At 43.2% G+C, this 24716-nt stretch overlaps 1 protein-coding gene across 2 annotated transcripts; it reads left to right on the plus strand.

Moving 5' to 3' along the window:
• Positions 1-55: 55 nt before the first annotated feature.
• Positions 56-24416, plus strand: lifra (LIF receptor subunit alpha a). Of its 2 annotated transcripts, none has more exons than XM_048998293.1 (18): positions 56-243; positions 8294-8455; positions 8577-8728; positions 11106-11259; positions 13168-13443; positions 14073-14199; positions 15160-15311; positions 15642-15784; positions 17091-17250; positions 17473-17537; positions 17630-17852; positions 18333-18515; positions 18847-18948; positions 19029-19178; positions 20116-20253; positions 20530-20623; positions 21218-21281; positions 21364-24416. In XM_048998293.1, exons 2-18 carry the CDS (start codon positions 8392-8394, stop codon positions 21997-21999), a joined length of 2883 nt encoding a protein of 960 aa, XP_048854250.1. In that variant the 5' UTR covers positions 56-243; positions 8294-8391; the 3' UTR covers positions 22000-24416. The 2 variants fall into 2 exon arrangements, with proteins under 2 accessions (XP_048854250.1, XP_048854249.1); XM_048998292.1 differs by having other exon boundaries at positions 57-239.
• Positions 24417-24716: the final 300 nt, after the last annotated feature.

Below are 24716 nucleotides of genomic sequence, written 5' to 3' on the forward strand. Positions count from 1 at the left end.
TGGATCCCAGTTTTTTTCCTCGCGAACTGGAACACCGTGCTTCCGGTTACGACGAACAGTCCCTCCTCTTTGCCCTTGTTTTTTTCCTCTACAAATGCATGACGTTCAGTAAATGTGGCGTTTGGTCCGGGCGAACTCCTTCCACTGTTCGGCTGTTGAGATTATCTGTGCTGTTAATGTAGTAGAAATTTGGGGGATTTGGATCATCGGAAAACGGAGGAGCCCAGCGATCGGAGACCGTAGGTATTACGTTCTGCAAATCCAGTCTAGTTAGGAGCCTGTCCCACCGTCCCGTTACAGTTATTTTATCCTGTAGCCGAGTTCGCCAGATATAACTATTGCAATGAGATTCATTTGCATGTATAGCTGTTTCTTCTCTTTTATTTCCGTTTTTTAATTCGCGGTCTTACACAGTGGGCTGTTAAATTGTACTGTATTTAATAATTTGTTCGCTTTCAGACTGAACCCTAAGAAGCCTTAGTGAAAAAAGCCGAAGAGAGTTATCGCTGGAAATGTGTCTTAATTTTTAAGGGAACCAGAGTTTGGCAGCTAATATTCCTGTAAACATAGCATTAACAAACTATTTGGTGTTTTTTGTTTTGTTTAAAAAAAAAAAAGACAATTCTATACAACTTTGGTAGTGATTAACTTGCACCATATCTTTTTATTTCTTTGGAAAAGGCATTGATTGAATAACGTTTGCACCCTGAGTGGTGTAGGCCTATATTGATTTTCACCCGTTTTGTATAAGATTAAAACTGAAAAACAGTGATATTTTATTTCTTGAAGTACTGACGATGAATTTATAATTTTAACATACTTTTAACTGAAATGGTCACAAGTAACAGAATGACGGCAACAGCAATTATGTAACAGTGGAAGTATCATATCAACTCGAATTATTAGCGAAAAGATTTCAAAAACTGGAAATCGTTTATATTCCCTGAGATTAAAAGTATGTAATCGTTTGACTAATTCGGGCCGTGGTGCCTCGGAACAGGTGACGGGACATTTGGGCCGCAGTCTAGCTGCACATTGGACTGACTCCATTGTGCTTTTTTTAAATACATACGCTCGTAGATGCGTGCAGAATTAATATTTCACAGCAGATGGTTCTTGGTGATAATGCTATTAGAATTTTCTAGAAATGTCTTTTCTGAGGTAGTAAACTCTTTTTCCGAAGAATGGTATGAGTAACATTATAATTTGTCTTTAAGAGTTCAGCTGCATTCGCTCTGTTTTCACGACTTTTTCCACGAATTTTGTCAGCCCAGCTCATTTAGACCCGTTTAGTCGTCATTCGAATTGTACACTAAAGCTCGCCTTAGTAATTCACTGACTTCATGCCGAGCTAAAGGGAAGGTGTCCACCTATCTGCGTAAAAACATTATCACACTCCTAACCCCAGGGTCAACTGCTTTATTTCTCAAACTAGAAGGTATGCATGCATCTTACAATGTTTGTTGTCTTTATAGCATATAACTTGGAATCTGTGAATTCCCACAGTTCTAGCTGTGTCGCGGTGTAGCATGACACTCTTTAGCTTCACTACCTTTTGTTATAAAACTGGTTTGTGATTCATACATAGGTGTAGAAGTGTTTTTTCATACCTGACACGTTTGGAGGATTATGCCAGAAATGGTTTTGATTACATTTGCTTGCTTTTTCATTTCGAATTACATTGATTCTCTTGTAGGGGCACCTGTACGAAAAGTACTTAGCCAGTTAGTGTTTTCACTTGACTAAAACTACAGCCGAAAAATGCATTTTTCAACTATTCTCTGTGCAATGAAGAATTGCAGAAGTGTCCTTTCGCATTTGTAGTTTTTCTGTGTTGCAGGTTCATTTGGAGGTGATATTGTTGAGAGCGGTCATACGTTTATTGCTTTGAGTGCCAGTGGTCGCTGATTGAGAAGAAATTGCAGCAAACTTCTAGGTATCAACAGCCATAAGTAAGCGAAAATAACAAATGTTGTCGTAGCAATTGGAGGGAAATGCCAGATAAAATGGTTAAAGTAAAGTGACCTGCAGGTGATTGTCGCAGCGTAACTGCGAGGGACCAGTAGATCTTTGGTCACATACATTGTAGCTTCAACGGGAGCGATTCTGGGATTTGACACTCAGTGGGATGGGTGGGGGGGGGGGGGGGGGGGGGGGGGGAGGCACACTGAAGGAACATTGTACACCACTCCCCCCTCCCCCAGGTCCCCTACAGTACTTTGCTGGGGGGGGGGGGTATGAAATGTATATGGAAATGGTAAAATCGCTAAATGGTTACAGGAAAAATATTTTTCAGGGGGCTGAGACGAAAAACAGAGGAGCCTGTATGATTTCGAAGGAAGTGCGCATGTCGGTGCTGCTCTCCAAGGCAGCTTGTGCTGTGTTTGGCTGGGTCCGGCATTCTGTGTTAAAGGGCAGTGCTGCTGCCTGCTCTCGGCTGCCTTCTCTTCTTTCTCTTGCATCCCACAGTCATACTGCTTAGGAAACACGCTTCCTGTATTTATACATTGACTTCTGTAACTTCTCTTCTGCATCTGGGTGCCTCTGGCAAGGATGTGACACTGTTTGGCTCCGGCTAGTAGTTTAAATTTGGATGCCAGCATGCACTTTCCATATGGTACAACAAAATGGAAAGTTTGTACATTGTTCTTTTGAGTGTACGTTTATTACTACATCTGTTTAAACAACGATTTTTAAAGAGTGGTACATATCGTTATCCGTCCATGACCATTGTAAATGTCTGACATCAGCTAAAGCACTTTTCTCTCTGATAAAACACTGAGTACTTTGAGAGATTCACTTTAATTGCATTACATTCTTAATTTATATGGCTGGATATCAAACTTAACTACAGTAATGTACATTTTCCTCAAAATCCTGGTCTTTTCAATGTCTAGCCTTCTGGTGACAAGTCTAGCAGTTTAAACTGCGTACTTTTACAGTGTGTCTATTTCCTCAGCTCCAGTAGTCTTGCAGTCTAAAAATGGAGTCGTGTGGCTTTCGTTATTGACACTTTGCAATAGTCATAGCGGTAAAGCTTTGGTCTCAATGCACAGGGTGCCGTAAGGGGAAAGAAGAGATGTCATTGATTGATTTAAGTTGCATGGCTTTCCCAGAATCATCACCATTGGTACACAAAGAGTATTGTTTATAATATGGGTGAACCCATTATAATGATATAATTTTCTGCTATGCCTTTTATGCTTGTGTTTCTTCATGAAGTCATTCCGACGAGCCACACCATGTGCAAGTCTCATGTATAATTATGCCTTTCTGTGTTTTTAGCTACACGTTGCATTATCTCTTGGCTTTCGATCATGGGCTTAAATGCTTTTGTTTTGTTTTGTGTTGCTGAAGCAAAGTGGCTCCTTTCTGAGCCGTGATTGATACTCGTACTTGTTTCCTGCAATATTCAATCAGTCTAATCATTAACATGGGGGGGGGGGAGGGGGGGTGAATGTTGCAGGAAGAACATATGAATTTTTTTCTTCCTGCTTTAATGTCCCTGCATGTTTGACTTTTTGTGTAACACTGCAGGCCTTTGCTATCTTAATAACATCATAAAGCGGTTCAGAAACGTTAGGAGACCCACAGCTGCATCGGCACCGTGGACGTCTTTGGACCTGTTCCCCAACCTTCATTAAAACCGTTTTACCGTTTGTCTCTTTTGTTAGTTAGCCATTGTGACCGTGCGGCCATTTTCCAGTCAGCATCAATGTTCCCATACAAAAGACGATGACAGATATTGGATCGCATTTGTTTACTGGGACAGATTCACCAGCACGCATGATAAGCCTAAGGCAAGTGAAGAATTCCCTCGGGCAGAATTCCACTCGGTGATATTCACCTCTAAATTATCACTCCCTATTGCTGTTCTCCATTCTGTCGGGAAATTAGCTTGGCTGCCGTTCCAGCAGATCGCCCCAGGGGCGATTTTCCAGTGCAGGATGTGACCCTCCTTCCGTCCCCTTCCTTACTGACCAGCTGCTCGAATTTCAGCCAACGCAGTGTTTACTCAGGGAATTTTTCTGTTCATGTGTAGTAGAAACAGGAATTGGTTATGGTTTGGTGCAAGACGGGAACATGGCACATTAAGGGTATGCAGATGTAATGCAGTAATTGACTAATACGAGAAAAATAAGGTACAGAAATGACGGTCAAGCAGTATGTTACTGTACAACAAAACGACAATGGTGTGATGCAACAGAAATTTATTTCGAAGAGTATTATTAGGATTCAAACTAATGGGACCTTAAAAAGGGCGAAATAAAGAGCAGGACCTGCATATTTAGACAAGGTATCATGCAGAGAGCTTTGTCTGCGTCCCGAAACACCTGAAGATGAAGGGAACTTGATGCTTTTGCCTATTGTGCTGTGACTTATGGTCTAACTAGCTTCTCAGGACAAATTCTGTTGGTCATTGTATGCCGCATAGAAATCTCTCTGTCTCATGACAAGGTAGGGCCTGTCGCATTTTGGTTTACGGATTTCACAGTGGTGCTGACTGCTCCTCCCCCTCAGTCGTTAAATGCTTAGCCTAGTAACAGTTGTACCAATGGATCTGACCTCTAAATGCTTCATACCTTTTATCTGGCTATTTGGACAGAAGCGTCTGCCTGGGAAACAAAGGCTACATTTTCTTTAAACGGGTTTATCTTGTGCAATATGTTCAGTTACTGTAGTTCATTATTTTTAATGCCATATTTATTCAAGGAATGGTAATTCTCTTTGCTGCTCCCTTGATCTGTATAAAGTGTGTGTGTGTGTGTGTGTGTGTGTGTGTGTGTGTGTGTGTGTGCACGCCTTTCCTGTCCCTCTGAAAGCTCTGCATCTCCAGTCTCAGCTTTACTTGGAGAGAAGAGACAATTACATATTAGGGAAATGAATCGGAAGATAAGATCAGCTTCGCACCGTCTTTAAATTTCTTATTTGGCTGGGAAGAGATCTGGGAAGAATGAGATGCCTGCAAACATAGCAATTATCACCCATTTTTATCCTCATTACAAATGTCTCAATAAGTATCTTATTAAATTGCTATTTACTCTTCCAGCTCAAAAGTGTTTTCCGAGCTCAATTATATAAAGCCAAACTGTTCAAAACTTTACCATGATCATATCAGTCCAAACTGAAAGATGCACGGTGAATACTCCCCCGCTGATTCACACACACTGGCTTTGTCCCAGCTTGGAGGGAATCATTTCAAACACTCTGTCTTCCTCCTGGGCTGAGTGATCAGCGCCCACCCTTTGGTCGCTGTCTTTGGGATCTCTGAGAAGATTTTCAGCAGACCTCAGCTTAGCACAGTGTCTTGTCCTTTGCCTCTGCTGGCCAGGCGTCCCGTTAACTGGAGGGATGCTGCTCTACCCATCCACACCCAGTGGCTGAGTGATCAAAGGTCTTGTTTAAAACAAAAAAATAAGGTATTCAGTCCGTGGGACTCTGTAAATTTGATCGAGTATGGGGTCCTTTTCCAACACACTGTCATAATTTGGATGTACCCCTGCCCTTGACATTTTAAAAATATCTTTTAGATAATTATCTTAGTTCTGTGTAATGGTGGCAACCCTTAGATTTACTTATTTCTAGAAATTTTAGATGAACTCTTTCTATATACTGTTTAGTTTTTATTTCTTTATTCTCTTTGTTATTGTTCAATGTGTCTGGCAGCATAAACTTTGTCAGAGCTGAAGGGTGTGTGGTAGGGTTGACTGCTTTGTGCTTCGGGAATTTTTCTAGGGAACTAAGCTTAAATGTAGCCTGAATAATTTTAATTGCCCAGTTAATGTTGGTTCCATCTATTCTTCCCTACACAGTGCCTGAGCACTGATTCCTAAACAGAATGGCGTTCCCCCCCCCCCCCCCCCCCCCAGACAACATGACCATCACCGTGAACAGAAGCCCATTTTGTTCTCACAATGGCAATTCCCTGCCCACCAGGCTTCACTTTGGATTGAATGTCTAAACAAAACATGAATCTCTTATTTAATTTTCAAAGCCTGTTGCCTTTGGTTTGCGTATGTCCAGCGGGTTGTATATGTGACAAACAGCAATGCGTAATTCATGAATTAGAACTTCAAAACAAGACATGGAACGATGACCATGGTAATACTCTAAGGTTTAGACATTGTCGGGCAACATCCTATTTCGAATTTGAGTCGGGTTATGTTCACCGTGATCTGCATCGGATCAGTAAATTCCGTCAGCCCATCAGTTGATTTTCAGTTGTTGCTTTTGTGTGTGTTTTTTTTCCTTTTGCCGTGACCTGAAACCCTTAATGGTTAAATTGAAGCTTTGTGTCAACAGGAAGTCATCTTGGCTCCTCTTTCTGCTCCCAGACTGGGAACATGGTGTTTTCTGCTCACCAGCTGTACCGACAGGGGTCCATAGCTGAGCCTCAGTCGCGAAGCATGCCAAGCGGCAGAGCTGTCCGGGCTGCTGCTTGGATTTGTGGGGTGCCGGTCCGGGCCGGAATTACCGTCCGCGTGCCTCAACCATTCCGACCTTCGAGCTGTCACCTAGTCTGCCTGCTGCCGGAGGAACAGCAGACAAGAAGCGTTACTATTCAGAGAAAGGGGAATTTTCAGTGCAGAATTTGATTGATTTGCACTGTTTTCCTGGCCGTTTGCCTGGTATGGTTGTCAAGGTCTGTTTCTCTTCCTGTTGTTGAAAATCTGGATGGTACATGCCTAGAATGTGGGAACAAAAGAGTGTGCCCTTAGGAAAGCCCCGCCCTCGTAAACGAGTCCCACCCCCCCGCAGCCCTGTCCCTAAGGCTGCCCCCGCTTCGTAAGGCTTGGCATGTCTGAACACACCGCCCCCGCGTCTCGCACAGTGAAGCCATTGAACTCAGACTCTGTCAGTTTCGTTATGAACCTGCGGGTGTTTCCTTACAAATGGTCTCCATACGACAAAAAAAGTCTTAAATAAAATCAGAGGACAGAAGTATCTTTTTAGGAAAGCTGTACTGCACAATGTTGCAGTGTACTTATGTATATTTCTGAGAAACAGCTCTTTATGTCGGTTATGAGGCTAGTCGTTATGGGACTTTAACCTTTCAGCTGTTTGGTCCGCAGGTGTCTTCATTTAAGAGTTTTCGTCTGAATGCTGGTGTCATGCTGGCCTGGTCTTTATCTACGTCTGCGAAATGTATCCCGGTTTGTAACAGCGTGGTATTGAAACTGTATTTGGTATGTCAGTTTGAAGCCTCAATTTAGCCTGGTGATTCGGAAAAGTATTTGTTTACGTAAATCAGATTTATATAATTTTATCAGGTATTTGTCTATGAATGGCTGTCATTTAAGATAAGATTTTGCTGATTACTTCTGTTTTTTGGGTAAACAGAAAGGAAGATAACATCTCCCTGGAGTGGGAACTCTGGGTTTGGGATTTCCGCTACTTTTAAGTTCCACTTAAAATGCTTGGTGTGCAACAAGCACTGCAGTCAAGAAAAACCGGAATTCTTTTTTACAGAATGGTTAGGTCACTACCCTTGTCCCTACACTCCTGCCATTTACGATAAAAATGGCTCGGTTGGTACACCAAGGGGGGAGGTGCTGAAGGCAAGCGGCCTGTTTTGACACGTTGTCGTTTATGTGTGTGTCTTTTTATGGGTCTGTTCCCATCGGGAGCCGTGCTACAGCACGTTTGGACTTGCTAAGGTTGTCACCATGTTTGCAAAACTGCAGGGTGCATGTATCCTCACTGTGCAGGTCTGGGTTACCGGTTTGCACCTTTTATAGGTGAAAAACTTCTCTCTGTCTTTGTGAACCAATGGTGTTTTAACCTGAGCGATACCGTGAGATGTAGGTCAGTCAGGCCGTGTCGGCAGCCTTCAAATTCGAACCCACTTTCTTTATTTGTGACTCGTTAAGACATCGTAATGTAGCTGATGCATTGCATGGAAGGATCAGGAATCCAGCTTGAATCTGGATTTTTATGTGGTTTAATGGTGCGCACCTGTTGTGTAAGTCAAGCATGGTGTTGTAGCATGGTGAATACGATGGGCTAATTTATTGACTATCCTTCGGTCTGGGTTGGTGAGCCTGGGTTGGTCAGTCTATAGAGCTTTGGGCTTTAAGTGTCTGTTCGGTCAGTGCTGCTCATGAATTTATACTCAGGATCCATAAAGTGCATCTTACTGCTGACTCCTGTAGCTCCACAAGTAGAACATTAGTCTAAAGATACAAAGGTCATGTGTTCAAATCCCAGGGATCACTCACAGATTTTAACCCTTCTCTCCACTGTAAGTTGCTTTGGGTAAAAGTGTCCGATAACTGTATTGATTGCCTTGCAGGTGGAAGCTCTCCAATTTGCCCCGGAATGTTCTTGCTGCCGTCACTGCGACCTCTGTGACTCGGAGCTCCACTGCACTGCTTCCTTCAGGATTGCAACATGTGCAATTTTCTGCTCTGGGTTCTGTTTGTGACCCTATTGACAAGGAAAGGCTACTGTCAAAGTAAGTCCAGTCTTCCATGGCTGGAATTCCAAACTTGGGAATGCCTCAGGTAGCTGTCCAGCTGTCGAATGGAGCTGATTGGCACTTACACCCTCTGTACCTTACCTCTGTCTGTCTCCAGGTCCCCACTATCCCGCCCCGAAGATCGTGGGGTTGGATAGTGACTCCCCATCTCAGTCACTAACTGTCTCTTGGGAAAATGACCTTTCTTCCGCTGTACGCTTCTATGATCTTGAGGTCCTTCACACGGAGACGAATGAAACTGTACATTCTGTAAGTTTTTGTTTTGGTAAACACTTTCCTCTTTGTGTCTACACTGTCGTTTTTGTTGCAGGACCCCTAAATGTAATGAGGGATACAAAATTCCCTTAACTCCCTTTGCTATAGTCAGCTTTGTATTTTGTCCTTTTGACATTTCTTTAATATACTGTAGGCCAAAATAAGAGGAACACATCTGGAACCAGCGTATTTACTTTGGACTGTCCTTTGAATGTCTCACTGTTTCTCAGTAGCTTAGAGTGGTTCTGTGGTTCCACTATAATAACAGGCCAAAAATAAATGGTAAAAATAGTGTGTGGATCAAAAAATTTCAGCTAATTTAAGACAGTAAAATAGTGAAAAATGTTTAAATAGTGATTTATTTTTGTTACGGGTAGTCACAAAGTGTTCGCAATTCATTGTGATGTAAAAGTGTAATTATTAGGGGTGGGGGGGGGACACTTGTTGCAAATCACAGTTCTTGAAGTTAGCCACTTTAATATTGCTGTGAGTTCTGTGTGATTTCTGAACATCAATTTAAACATGGGTTACTGAAATTCGTGTTAGCATTTGGTGCCACTGATATACTGGCTGCACACTTACTGAGCGAAGGTGTGTGAAATGTAAACTTTCAGTGAATATCTTTATCACTTTCCTGTCCACTTAAAAATAACCTAATCAATCAATAATCGAATCAAATCAAACTTCTTACAGCTTTTTTTTTTTTTTCCCCCAAACTCCTCCTCCGGGTTTGTCCTCACCCCGTGTCTTGTGCTCTCATTGGCTGTAGCTTCTCACTGCACTCATTGTCAAGATATTTAGCCTTCTAGATGTCTGACAGGGGTCAGTGAGGCATCGGCGATTGTGTCCAGTCTCATCTTTGACCTAAAGGCTGGTTTGTGGCGAGCTTACGCTGTGACTGATGCAACGGGCCTATGCTGTCTCCAGCATTTGAGCTTGTGTGCTGTACACCACCAAAATGCTAGGTGATGTAGTTTTGGATGTTGCATTTGTCTTCCGACTCCGTGTGAATCATGCAACAGAAACAAATGTTAATTTTTTTAATTTTTTTTTTTTTTTTTTTTAAACACAGTATCTATTTATCGAGTCCTGGTTATGTTTGTGCTCCTCCAAACGTCCCCTAGACAAATTTGGAAAAATGACGAACGGTTGCAAAGTCACGTTCTATGCATTTTACCTTCTGTAGTGCCTCCTTGGAGTCGATTTGATGGAGAAGCATTAATCAGCCTTTAAAGTGATCCAGTGCCTGCATTGAGGGAACGCCAATTTGCCTCCGATTTGGGACTTTTGTTGACGTTTGGCAAAAACTTTTCGCCAGCAGCAAAAATCGTATAGTGTGAACTTAGCATTCGTTGTTTTTTGTTTTGTTTTAAAGCGCAGTGAAAAGCACACGCTTGCATGATGAAGTGTGAAATGAGTTAGCATGTTTGTTGCGCTTACAGACACATATCGGAGTCCTGTATAAGAGCCAACAGACGTTTTAGACTTATCAATTACCCTCTCTCTCTGGGGTCTGATTTAAGTAACGTGGGAGGTCTTTGACCTCTCCAGCACTAGCTGCAACCAACTCAAAGCCACAATTAGCAAAATGTTTTCCATGTTGAACATCTACTTGTGAATTTCGGCTGCACCCGTTTCAAGAAATGTATGCGTGTTTGTACTGGCTGCCTGTTTTTTCATTGCACGTTCCAAACTGAAACAAACCCGTTTACCGGTGCTGCCCTTATCTTTGCTTTAAATGTAGACCTGAAATTCTTTTCAGTAAAACCTGTTTAAATATTATGATACATGGAATCGGCAAACATACATTAATATAATATCTATTTGGCCGGTCACTGCCAATTCCCACCCCTGGTAATTATTAATAATATAGTAAAGTAGGTTTGAATGTGTGAATATTTTAGGCTTGAGAAATCCCCCATCTGAGATGGATGTTTGGCTTCAGGCAACCCCTCTTCCCCTGGGCTGTCTGCTGCGTTTTTAGCGTACGATGTCTTGGGAAATTTCCCCACCCTCTCCACAGGCATGTTGCTACAGGTTTCCATATTTTTGTTTCTCATAATGAAAGTGAAAGCCCTGTTGGTGCTATTAGAAACAGCAGAGAAGTGAAAATGTTTCACAGCTGTATGATTTCCTAAATGACAGGTCTAGGGTTGCCAGTGCTGGATATTTACATTTGCATTTACAGTATTTGGCAGGTGCCCTTAGCCAGTGCAACTTACATAAGTAAGGATATTAGATTTCACCGATTTTGATAAAATCTAACATAATACTGCATTGATTCCCATGGAGAAACTCTGCATCATAGGTTCAGTTCGTTGATGAATGTTCTCCTTTTCACTCTGCATTCAGTGAAATGTTGTTTCCCCAGGAAACCGTCATGGTGGCACCCCGCACTGACGGTACCGTCCACAAGTGGAAGTGGATCTCCCCTACTCCTCTGGAGTGCACCTCCCTGTCGGTCAGGATCCGCTCCAACCTGCCGCAGGTTTCCAGCGAGTGGAGTAAACCATGGAACCTTACTGGTAATGACCCTCGCGCTGACAATGCCGTATTTATACAAGTATAGTAACAAGAGCTCAGTGGCCCGCTCCTGGGTTGGGGGTTCACGTCCCGCCCCCTGGCTGTGGGATTTGCATGTTTTCCCTTTGTTTATTTGGGGTTTCTCCTGCAGTCCAAAAGCATGTGGTTAGTTCAGCCGGCGGCCCCCTAGTGTGTGCCGGCGGCCCCCTAGTGTGTGCCGGCGGCCCCCTAGTGTGTGCCGGCGGCCTATGATGGACTTGTGTTCCCCTCAGGGTGTCCCCACACACTGTACCCTGGGTTTCCTCGACTCAGCACCAGGCTCTCTCTCCTTTTTAAAGGATGAATTTTAGTGAAGAGTAATGGAGGAAAAAAACCGAATTGTAGGTTTATGTGGCTGAAGTCCATCCAGCATCTAACCCCTGGCCAGTTCTGGAAAAAAACTGGCCACAAGTAAGGGTAACTCCCACAGAGCAGGGGTGGTATTCACAGCCCCAATCCGGGGGGTTTCTGCGCTCCCAGGCTGTTAATTATTATATTTTTAATATTTCTGTATTTCTTATGTTCACAGTCAGGGTGGTTATTTTCAAATTTGCATTTTCGGTTTCAGTTTCTTCTAGGAATGTAGAAGTAGTTTAATTTGTGTTTTTATTTAATGGCAGGTCTGGTCTTAGTTAAATTTTTATTTAGTTTCAGTATTAATTTTAGTTTTCAGTACCATGTTTTGATCCCACACTGGAAGCGACATGCTTATCCTCTGCGGCTAAGGAGAACATCTGAAGCATGTTGTTTTCAGGCTTTGACATTCCCTTCCAAACCCCTCACCTCATATTTTTATAGCTATGCAGGTTGGGAACCTGGCTTATTGATGCTCCCAGTTCATTAGAATATGCAGACTCTTGATGAGATTTGGCCCTTTTGGAGAAAGTAAAGACTACCTAGGTGCCCCCCCCAGTGGAAACCCCTGGGGGAGGAATTGTTAGAGAGTGAGGAAATATTCCTAGACATATTAAAGCAAAGCAATAAGACGATTGTTGTTCAATGCGTTAAGATAATGCAGAAACAAAGGTTAATGCACCGGTTTCAAAAACTGTCAACACTCAAAATTTCACTCAACACTGAATGTGTTTTATGGGTTTTGCAATGCTGCCAGCTCTGTTTTCATTTTGGAATATGAAGAAATAAATCGGTATAATTATTAAATTATGAGTCCAATGGCAAACCATTAAACAAATCTTGGTAACTGGTTTCCATTTAGCAATAGTTTAACAACAGATTAGCCTAGAGGAGTGCATTTTCATTTATATAACCACAGCACGTGTGTGTGTGTGTGTGTGTGTGTGTGTCGGCGAGACGAAGCAAATGGAGGAAATGTGCAGCGCTGCTCATTATATAAAACTTTCTCTGCTCTCAAGATTACGGTTAATTACAATTACCGTAATTACATAGGGATTTATGGCATTATGCATATGTACCGTAATTACAATCCTAAAGAATCCAATTGTTGGTCCAGACGAAAGCTGCACACCTAACCTTCGAACGCTGAAATACAGAATACACGAATACCTCAACTAGAAGACAAATGCATTGCTATTTTGTTGTAGTTCATATTACATTGTTCATTGTATTTTTTTTTTTTTTTTGAAAGCTTATTTCAGTTAATTTTCTTACTTCTAGTTTTAGTCTTAGTTTTCGTTAACTATATTAACCTGACAGTGATGACTTTCAATTAAGCTGAGGTTTACTTTTTTTTTTTTTGAGTCATTGAAATCCACATCTAAAAAGATGACCTCTCAGGACCACCTACATATACAGTTGGAGGGGGGTCTTCCCTGGACCACCCAGAATAGGCCAGTGCTGGGCTTTGTTTTCATGTGACCTATGCCTTCCTGTTGGTTATGACTTCCTTCCAGGAAAGGATGTTCTAGAAGACGGCAGAGCGCAGATGTACCCTCAGGACAAAGTGGTTCCTGTGGGCAGCAACACAACCTTCTGCTGCATCGTGCCAGATGGCAAGAAGTTTGGCAGCATAATGGTCGGCAGAGGGAAGCTGCCCTTCACTCGTATAAGTAGGCGGAGCTACGTAAGCGTCAGGATCAATCAGCCAGCCTCCAGTTCTACAGGGACCAATGTGTTCTGCCTCTATCAAAACGAGGAGTTGGCAGACGGCTCTGTTGTCTTTGTTGGTTGTGAGTATATATTCTGGTTTATCCAGCGTGTCGATTGTGCGTCAAACTCTTCTGACCTTGAATCTTTCTCATTTACAGTGTTTTTGGTTTTTAGTTATACCAAATTCTGTAGTGAGTCATACTAGGACTAATTTTATTAGGCTCATTTTGAGGGGGGAGGGGGAAATTCCTAAAAATTATGATAAATTAACGGGGCAAAGGCATAGATTTGAATATTGACTTAAGGACATGTCCCTACTAATATTGTTATCTGGGCTGATTTGGTCCCTACCAAGTGTTGAAACCAGACTTCCTCCCCTTGCTCATGGATTTTTGGGGTCCTGGACCCACCTCGACCCCCTTAATTTGGAAACTGTGTGTATTTCAGCATGTATTTTCGTGCCTGGAAATGAGCCAGGAAGGTAGTTAAAGCCTTTGACGCTGCAATAACTTGTTTTCCTGGCGCAACTTTGCCCTCTTTTGGCTGAAGTGGGGATGGTTTTTTTTTTTTTTTTTTTTTTTTGGAAGACGACTACAAAGCGAGTAACAGTGACAAAGAACTGGGTAGTCCTGTGGTTTACAGATCAGAGAGAGTGCGGACTGTTGGTGTCATAGAGAACACACATCAGTGCTGTGTTGTTGGCCTGCAGACCCTCCAGAACCCCGGAACTTGATCTGTGAGACTCGGGACTTGCAGTCGGTGGAGTGCGGCTGGTCACTTGAGCGGGTGACGCACCTCTATGGGACACGGCGGACATTCTACTCCCTGAATGAAAGGTTAATCGCCGCCTCCCTTCTTTTTCTCTGCCAGTTTTTATTTTTCTCACCTCAGGTCATTAAGTAAAATGGAGATGCACCAATTGTATTCACCAACTGTCCGTACTGGCCGATACATCCGCCAGCCAAAATTTACTGCCTGTAATTCCCTTTAAGATGGTGACCCGTATTGCTTTGCACGTCTGTGTACTAAGCAATTAGGATTTTTTTTTTGCTATGTTGAATCATTTAACATTAGCTAAAAATATTAGAAATGCATTTTGCAAACATTTTTCTGCTACAATTTCATGAAGATAATCTACTGATATTTTTTTTTTCTTTATAATTTCAGCACAAAAATTTGATTGCTCTCCCTAACCTTTCCATTCCTCTAGCTTGTATGTGAAATTGTATTTTAATGATGCATTAAGTTTGAGTGCTTAAACTCCGTCAGTTCTGTTTTTTATCTTTTGATTTTGCACTGTTTGTGCTAAATTTCCTTTTGCTACCCAATGCTTGCGTTTCTGACGGACTACCGTCATTTGCCAGCATTGCAGCCTTCTTTTTTGTGTCATAAATGTTGTAAATATATAACATTTTTAATATTTTGGCTGAAGTGCCTATAAACTTTTATTTAAACAGAACCTCCCAAGCAGACAGTATCGGTGTCAGTTTTCGAAATAACTGGCTGTCGGTAGAAGCCAGAAATGTCTGTCGGTGCATTACGAAAAACTTTTGAAATAATAACGAGAAAAAAAGATATTTTGAATTATAGCTTTCTTGTACTGTTCATTTGTTCATTCATGCTAGAGCACATTACCTGTACTCGACCCTAGATTTGCTGTTTATTATGCGGAATTCTGTTTGTTGGTTCTGGTCGGGCCTTGAGTGTATCTAGCACAATATCTAGTTCAACACCTCTTCCAAGATTAGTGGAACTAACCAAGAATAATTTTGTCCTCTTGCCCCTCCTCATCTCAGGGAATGTGAGAGTGCAAATGGATTTTCTGCCACAGAGCACAAGTGCAGATTCAACATGACTTTGGCACCGGGGGAACAGAACTGGACGTTGACAGCCAGGAATCATCTGGGGAAAGTGGAACTCATGGACACTGCGGACCTGAACCACAGAGGTGAGTTCACCCTAACCCTGCTTGGGTTATAGTTGCTTGGTTTCATATTCCACATGAATGTTTTGAATCCAGGTAGTTGGATGAGTATCTTACTCATTGCTGCTGTAGTGGACCTTATAAAAATCTGTGTGGTTTTTTTTGGTTCCTGTACAACATCCCCAATCACATGGTACAGGTGCATTGGGCATCGTTACCACGGATTATGAGTGCAGTCATTCCCAGGTTAACCCCAGTACAGGGTGACATCCAGGCAGTTTCTGACCCCTTTGCCCACCGACATCCAGGCAGTTTCTGACCCCTTTGCCCGCCCACCCCCCCCCCACCCCCCAGTACGCCCACGGGCTCCAGAGGTCGTGGTCGAGCTGCTGGGAGCCTGGAATGCAAGTCTGCGGTGGCACTGGGTGGTACCGTGGTACGGGAAGCTGCCTCTTGTGTGTCAGGTGTGGATTTTCAGCGAAGGGAATCCCAAACCGGTAAGTGAACATGCTGGACAGAAACCAGTAACAGTAACCAGTTCCTGTAAAGGGCTTTGCGTCCTGTGTGAGCGAAATAACATCACAGCAACTTTCTCTCTCCTCATAAACAACAATGTATGTTAGATTCATAGTGATCTTAACTTGCAATATCGGGAATTTGTATCTTTTGCAGTTTGCATTCAACTTCCATATTTTCTGTGTTTTTTTGCTTTCTTGGGCAGATGGATGCATTACTATGTGGGTTATAAGTGGTTTTGAAACATCCATTAAGACTGCATTTCAGAAATCTTGGGAAATGCATCAGACATCTCGAGTAAACAACTAAACAGCAAATCATAATCGCATCAAAGTTATTCTATCTTATGGGTGCGACAAATGTAGCTCTGATGGATGCCTTGTATTCCGGGATACAGAAGAACATCTTGTGCTCACAGAGCATGGGACTGAGCAACTAGCAAACCATATGCATAATGCCATAATTCCGTATGTAAAAAGCCTGATGAATGTAAATGTTATAAATACAGTTTCATTCCCCCAGGACTCTGTATTAGACAAGTGATTGGAAGATGAATGGGTAGACAAATAAAATAATTGAAAATACCATGTTTTTACCAAGCTTACTGGTGTCAAAAGTATGACATGCTGAAATTATAGATTCTATTATGTATAAAACAAATTCAGTACTCGTTCTTGGTATGGATTCTACAGCCTACACTTCCAGTTTTCTCTGACCACCGAGATTGATCTGCCAGTGCACATTCCTAGACCTGAGTGCATTCTGACGCATGAAGTTTTACGTATGGCGAGTTGGGGAGCATCAGAGCTTTCGCCACTGCGCTTAACCGATAGAGCGCAGACTGAGGGCGGATGGAAATGCTTTGGCTTTGTAATAAATGACGACTGTATTCAATACAAAGTTTCGGAAGGTGTCTTATAGGTGTCTTATTCCTGAATTAATATTTCATTCATCTGTATGAGTCTGTTGCAGTTGAAGTGGAGATGACATGCATTTTCGCTCCTGTGTGTTAAAACACTGGTTATAAAAAAACGATAAATGTTTTTACTACAGACAAAATTGCAGTTCAACTTAAATTTTTGTTGTCACCTTTTCGTTGTATCGGACTGAAATGTGAAATTATCGGTATTGTGGCGATGTTGCACTTTGCTTTCCCATGAGAGCTCAATGAAATTAAAACATGGGGTATAAAGAGAGCATCTGTGGTATCGTGAGGAAGCAAACTGCCCCAGCTTACAGTGCAGTGCGATGACGTAGACCTCACTGGTTTGTCTGTGCGCCCGACAGACCCCACACATCTATGTGGGACCGGGCTTGACCCAGGCTCTGCTGAGGGACCTGTGGCCGGACTCGAAGTACGCCGCTCAGGTTCGCTGCGCCACCCAGCAGAATTTCTGGAAGTGGGGTGACTGGAGTTCAGAAATACGCTTCAAAACCAAGGAGGACCGTAAGTACCACTTAAACGTGTCCAGTGAGATCATTCCCTGACCATCATCATAAATGTGACTTTTGTGTGCGATTTAGGTGTCTAAGCGTTACCAGTAATGCTTATACTCATTACGTTATTACATGGAACCAGTGTTTGTATAATGTGTTGATCAAATTCAATTTGGGTTGATGGGTTGATACAACTCTTGTTTTTTGTTGTTCTTTTGCCATTGATGTTCAGGGCCCGACCCAGTGAATGTTTGGGTCCAGATGCACAGTGAACTTGACGGTTGCATCGTCTGGAAGGTCAGAGACACTGCCTTATTTCAAATAAATCCAAGCTGCCAGATTTTGCTGTGTTACCCTGGTTAACAGTTCATCTGCATTTCTGTGCACAGCCTCTGTCAAAGAGTCAGAGTCATGGCCAACTTAAGGGCTACGAGGTCAGCTGGAGCAGCCCGGGAAACAGGGTGCAGCGGAATTCTGTCCTCTCTACCGGGCCGTACTATGTCCCCATCAGCTTGGAGGGCCTTGCCAGCGATTATGTAGTCACAGTGATGGCTTGGAACAATGCAAGCGACTCCCCTGCCATCAGCATCACTGTTCCGAGCTCCCCGGAAGGTAAGATGGAGCAGTAGATAGGAGACTCGGTCACTGGCTGGCTCTCGCTTGTGCTCTAGCTCAGTGTTTCCCAACCCGGTCCTTGAGGACCCACAGACAGTCCATGTTTTTGCTCCCTCCCAGCTCCCTGCCAGACAGTCCACGTTTTAAGGAGCAGGGAGGGAGCAAAAACATGGTCTGTCTGTGGGGACCCCAAGGACCAGGTTGGGAAACACTGCTCTAGGGATATCCCACAGATTAAGTTATATTTCACGATGTCTATCTCAGGGCTGGATCTGGCTGCTGAAGGCCCATCTTTTGATCCTTTATGTGACGGCCATTTCAGTGATTCTGCTAGAAGCTGTGGATAGACTCCAGCAGATCTGAAGCTTCTAACAAAAAAAAAAAAATCGTCAATGTAGAAGAACATTAGAACTTTCCAGCTACTGAATTTCAGGTACCTGCTTATGCCGACCTTGTGCTCGTTGGGTCTTTTTGTAGATGGTGACGGCGCTCTTTCCGAGATGGTGAGCAATGGCGGGACGTTCCATCTGTCCTGGCCGCCAAGCCCCAATTCCACCTGCGGCTACGTGGTGACCTGGTACCCTACAAGCTGGAACCGGACCTGCAGCCTGGACTGGGAGAAACTGCCTGGGGACAACAGCAGTGCCAGAATCCAGTCGGGTATGTGCTGGGGAGTCGTCGCGGAGAGAGCTTCAGCAGGGTCTGTGAAGGTTCAGGTTCTGGGGAACTGTTGTAGACAAGGACTGAAACATGGATGCAGTGAAAAAACATCAGCAGTTGGAAGAAGAGGACCCTACTCAGATATTTCTATCTACATTCCATCCATAGTTTAATGAATTCTTCACGTGTTCTCATGGAATCTGCAGTTCCTCTTTGCTGTGTCAAAAGAGACCTCTAGAACATATCGAATAAAAAAAAGACTGATATCTTCATTGAAGAATCTTGTTTTGTGTGAGGAGCCTGCACCTGAACGTTCTGACCTGACTTTCAGAGAGCTTCATAGCTGGGGAGAGGTACACCTTCTCCGTGTACGCCTGCACGCCTGGAGCTCCACTGCTCCTGGAGAAGAGGCTGGGATATGTGGAGGAGCAAGGTGAGGCCAAGATGTCTTCTCTGCTCATATCTGCTCATACTGTCGATCCCCCAACTCACTAAAGTGCCTCGTCTTTCCAGCACCGACTGGGACAGTAACCAGGCTGATGGCAGATCAGATAGACTCCAGCGTTCGGCTTTCCTGGGAGCCTGTTCCCTTAGAAGGCCAAAGGGGCTTCATTCGTGGATACCTGATTTATCTCTACAATGTCACCCAGCTTCAGCTTATCGGTACCCATCTCTTCAGTTGCCTTTGCAAAATCCCAGAGTCTCTGGATGTAGGGTGATCTGTGCACTAGGGTGGCTAGACTCACTCCTGGATGGTTAATTTATCAAACATCCATATGTATATAGATTTATTGAGCAGCGCCCTTTTATCCAATGTGACATACATATTTTGAGAAATCGGGGTCAGCCGGTCCCTGGAGCAAATTGAAGTTCAGGGTCTTGCTGAAGGACCCAGTGATGAAATCACTCTGACCATCTGATCATGGCAGCAGTGTCCTGAACCTGCACAGCCACATACTGCCCCCCAAAAAATGGGTATGGCTGTGAATTGCAAAAAAAAACTAACTTTAGATTTACAATATAAATATTTAAAGGGCCAGCGCCCTTCTTAAACTGGAATGCAGTACTAGGGCAATGGTCATGTACCTTAAGCTTAAGAGGTTTAAAAGGCGCAGGGCCTAATCCCCAAAAGCAGTGATTAGCCTCAAAAGTGGTATTGGAAGTATTCTTTAGAACTGCGTAACGGTACATGCTCATCTCAAGTGCTAAAACTGACTAAAGGCAACTTAGATGCGCATTTCTACCTGAACTCTAGGTGTTGCTTTTTTCCGTTCCCTGCAAAACGTTCGTACGAGTGGACCATTCGTAAATGTACGAACTTTTTCAGAGTGTGTTATAAAGAAATAAATAAATCCCGAAATCTTCGTATAAACGTGTGTACAAATGTCATCTATTCGGTTTGTACAAGGACTTCATAAATGAGTCACCCGGAGTTAATGCGCCTGTATTTGGGGCCCGGCCTGTGTGTGTTCATGCCGACCCCTTCCCCAGCCATTATCTGAGATATTAATTGAATCCCGGTTTTAATTTGAGATGCACTATGATTTTACCCAAAGCAGCTTCCAAATCTTCCTGTCTTTGTTTCATTGTGGTTCGCCAGAGAACATCACAGATCCTTCCATCATGAGCTACACTGCCACACAGTTGTCCTACACTACTTACAAGTTCACAGTGAAGGCTTATACCTCAGCAGGAGCTGGGAAAGAGGCCACTGTGTCCATCAAACTAGACCCCTTCAGTAAGTGACCACTTTTGGCTATTGGCTGTTCTGGTCCTGATTGTTCATTTTGGTGTAACTGTTCACCTGCTTTGTTACAAATATGAGCATGTTTACCAGTGGTTGGTTAGTTGACGTTTCTAATACATTTGTCTAGCTAGTGATCCTATTCTAGACATTTCTCCCGCTCCTTTCTTGCCAAGTGCTGTACGTACGTTTATGTTAGTATATTTCCTTGCTATCATATTTTGCCTTTAATTGCTCTTGTGCTAATGGGTATATTTTGTTGTTCTTCAGCTGACCTCCTGATAATGGAGATCCTCATTGCTGCCGGTTCCATGACTGTCCTCCTGGTTCTTGTCACTGCACTCTGCTACACCAAGAGGGAGTGGTAAGCTGTGGTTTCTCCATTTCCCAGTGGTCTGGGTTTTATGCTTTCAGCCTGTCCAGAAGGTGCCCTGACCACAGAACAGTTCCCAAAGGAAAGGAGCTTGTGGTAAAACATTTAGAGGATCAAAGAACCTATTTCGCAAATTATGGGAAGAATTTGATTTAGCTATTGATTTGCTGAGAACTTAGCGATTTGCTAATGTTCACTTAGGTTTGGTTTAAATGATTGATTGCTTGACTGATTTTAGATTGACTGGAAGTACATTAAAAAATTATAAAGAAGATTATAAGAAGAATCTTCATGACCCTGAATAGGATAATCAGTTATTAGGTAGATGGGAAAATAATGGGATTCCATGTCTTTCTTTCAACCTTACGACTAGCCCTCTTTCTGACAGCAAGCCATCTCTTTCTGTGAAGGACTTGTTGCAGAAAGAGTCCTGTAGAGAGCCATAGAGAGTCAGTGCACTGTTGCCTGTTTCAATGCAGATTGCGCTTTGCATGCTGTGTTGGTCTCGGACACCCCATACGCAGATATACATCCTCCTTGCATCTAGATTTTTTTTTTTTATTTTTAAAACTTGTTCTCTCATAGGATGAAAAAGACCTTCTACCCCGAGATTCCTGAGCCCAGGGTACCAGAGTGGAAACCAACACAGGTGAGCTCCAGTTTGCGTGGTCTCCTGTCAGATTCTTCCTTCCCGGCCCGACTGGGTTAACATGAACCTCTGCTTTCCCAAGGCGTTCGGCGCCCAGACCCTGGACATGACGCCGTGCGCCCACAGTTACGTGCACATTGTGGAGACCCGGCGGCGCACGTCTGGAAAGGAAGAGTTAAAGGTGGTTCTGGAGGACTCTGAAGAGGGAGAGCAATGGGGAAATGGGCCCCCCGACATGGACTCGGATGGACAGTCCTTTCTGCGGTATTACAACCAGGTGGTTGGAGAGGATCCTGGCCTGGCCCCCTCTGGTACGGGATCGTCTGGATTGTCCTCCAGGTCCACAGGCTCTGCCCGCACTGAGGTAACCTACACTGGGATCCAGACGTCATCAACCTCGGCCTGCTCTTCTGCCTGCATCCCTGCCGCAATGGAGGCCCCTCTCTCCGCTGGCTATAGGCCCCAGAAGGCCTCCATTCCCGCTCAGGCTGAAGTGTCCGATGACCCCCAGCTCGATGCTGGCACAGAATACCAGCCCCAGTGCTCCTGGAAGCTGGACTCTCCAGAAGAGACTAGCTTGGACAGCTCCCTGGGCAGTCCGACGTCGGTCAACTCGTCTCAGTTTTTGCTCCCTGAACCCTCGGGAGAAGAGAACTGCAGTCCTGCTCCGTCTACCACCTGGTTTCGGAATCTCCTCTCAGGCTCAGGCAAACCCTGATCTTGTTGAAACTGCAGTGGTGGTTGTTGCAGTGCCCCCTAGTAGAATGGATTGTTTCATTGATCTGACTTGGTGGAATGGTGTGCTGAGAGGCAGTATTAATGCAGAACATTGGTTAATGCTATCGTTGCTTGTGTCTCCAGGTGAAGAGAGAGAAGTACTGAAAAATGACAGTTGGGAAGGAATGTTTGACAGGAATGTTGGGGGCAGGAAAAAAACTAGGAGGTGTAATTCCTCATAGATCTCACTGGAATGAAGTTATTTCTGTGGTGTTAACCAAGCCAGTACTATTAAGTGTTTGCGTGCTTTGTAGGGTGTAACTTCCTGTGTCTCCTCACTGCATACAAAGCTAGTCAGTCTGCAGAGACAAAACGCAGATGCACACAGTAGCCTTGGGATTATTAATCCTCAATTTACAGTTAAATCTGTGTTAACCGCCGTGGCATCACTAGCTTCTATTGGTTTATAAGTAGAAGTATTTACTGCTACTAAGTTCAAACGTATAAAGTATAGATTACAAAAATAATGCACCATGTTGGGTGAGAATCTGTCATTTAAAAAAAAAAAACACTAGGTGTTTAATGCCTTTTAGTGTCATTTGTCTGTATGATTCATATCTGTAAATGAAACAAAGGTTGAATTTGCTTTCAGGATTGAAAGGGTTTTATTAGTGCCTCAATACAGATCAATTTCTCTACTGGTCACAGACAGGTATCACTGTGCATGAAGAGAATGGTTGTTAATACCAAAGAGTAGCTTTACTGACACATTTCTTTCTTTTTTTTTTTTTTTTTTAAAGAAAAACTACTGTGAATTTTTTTTTTTTGTTAAAGTGCAAAATAACTAAATCGGTGGTCTATTTGGGAGTTTGTCTTGTCACAAAAGACGGACGCACTAATATGATGTCACAGATCCGGCTGTGGGGCGATACTGGTGATGCCGCAGTCCCAGCAACTTGGGGAAACTGGAAGTTGGCACTGGATGTGGTGCCCCTTTGCTTGCTTAGGGCAAGCAGGTAGCACTGTCTTAAGGAGCCGTGAATCTGTTTCAAGGAGGTATCCTGCTGTTGTACCCTTAAAGGTACTTAAGTGAATCTGTATAATTCCCAGATATGTAAAATATATATATCCGTAAGCTATGCAAGTCTCTTCAGATAAAAGGCTTTGCAAGTTGGCCATTTTTTTTTTTTTTGAGAAGGAATGTACTTTGAGATGTTGGGATGTTTGTCCATAACTTACATTTTCCGGAACGTTGGAGAAACAGTGAAAATCCATTAGACTTATTTCTCGTAGTGACCATAGTGGTCAGAAAGGGATCACTGTCTCTGCCGGGACAAATCGGGTCAGGGAAGGTCACTGTCTGGAACTTGATCAGATTTTTCAGCCATCGATATCTGATTCACATTGCAGCAACTGACCACTGACGCTTTGGAGTTGTTACCCAATGCTAAGGGATTGTTGGTGGGATTTATTCAGAACTTTGGAAATGATAATGTAGGTCGATTTTAAAGAAATGAAAGTTGAATTGGACTACGTAGTCCAGAATGTGCAATTTGAACGAGACCTTGAATTAAAATTCAATCTCTCTTGATTCCACAATTTTTGAAACATTTTCAGGGTTTTCCACTGTGTTCAAAAATAACCACCCACCCCTGCTTTGGTGAATGCTCCTGAATGAATGAATGAATGAATGAATGAATGAATGAATGGGGGAAAAAAAGAGCATCAGATTGTTGGAGCAACTCCCCCCCCCCCCCCCCCCCCCCCCCCCACCCGTGCTTCCTCCGTATTGGAATGAACTGGACGTTTATTGGGAGCCAATACAAGGGAGCGGTCTTCTCAGCACTCCTAGTGGCAAGTCCCGGTTAACATTGGCTGCCTTCCTGTTGAGCTTGCACTACATTACAGAGCAGCTAGATTTAAGCTACATCCATAATTATATTGTTAACGATACCATGAAATGTGATGTCTAAAATAACTGTGGCCGCACTGGAGAATGAAGGAGTAGGCCTACCTTTGTAAAGTGCGTATTGGCGGCGGCGGTGGAGCTTATCAGACTTCCAGGGTTTTTACCTGAGAAATGTTTTTTTTTTTTTTTTTTGCCTTTTTCGTTGTAGAAACCTTTTAAGAGAACATACATATATGTACACTGAATTATATGATTATGTAAACGCTATGTATTATACTGACTGCATAATATGCATGGTAAATTTCTGATCCCGTGTGGGACAAATTAGTCCTCAAAATATTTTATAGCAGTGTTTGTGTACGACTGTAACACTAGAGTAGTAAAGGAGATGGACGCTTCGCTTTATGTACGACCTTGCTAACTTGTTTCATGTAAACCGCATCCTGTCATCGCGCTTATGGCAACACTGGACTTTATATCAAAATAAAGAATTACACGTCGTGCATTAATTGTCCTTGTTTATGAATTTATTTTTTACCGTGCGCAATTTTAGATTTATTTAGTTTCATCTTTCAACCATCCATATTCAGATGAGTTTTCCCTTTTAGCTACAAACATCTCCAGTTAATAAACCTTTTTGCAGCGACTAAGGGCTCTCCCATAGACTAGCATTAAGCATTGCGTAACATAATTAGGAATATAAACATTCAACGTCAAGTGTTTATACAAACGCTATAGACAACAGTAAGACTAAAAATATAATCTGGGCTCTTGGAAGGGAGGGAATATGACTTTGTATATTTATTGTC

The sequence above is a fragment of the Brienomyrus brachyistius genome, chromosome 2 (assembly GCF_023856365.1).
Source record: "Brienomyrus brachyistius isolate T26 chromosome 2, BBRACH_0.4, whole genome shotgun sequence".
Lineage (NCBI taxonomy): Eukaryota > Metazoa > Chordata > Actinopteri > Osteoglossiformes > Mormyridae > Brienomyrus > Brienomyrus brachyistius.

Bases quoted from the DNA above. Each gene is read 5' to 3' on its own strand.
- lifra (XM_048998293.1), top strand. From the start codon at position 8,392: ATGTGCAATTTTCTGCTCTGGGTTCTGTTTGTGACCCTATTGACAAGG. The intron at 11,260-13,167 runs GTAATGACCCTC...ACTTCCTTCCAG, and splicing joins TAAACCATGGAACCTTACTG to GAAAGGATGTTCTAGAAGAC. The intron at 15,785-17,090 runs GTAAGTGAACAT...TGCGCCCGACAG, and splicing joins GCGAAGGGAATCCCAAACCG to ACCCCACACATCTATGTGGG.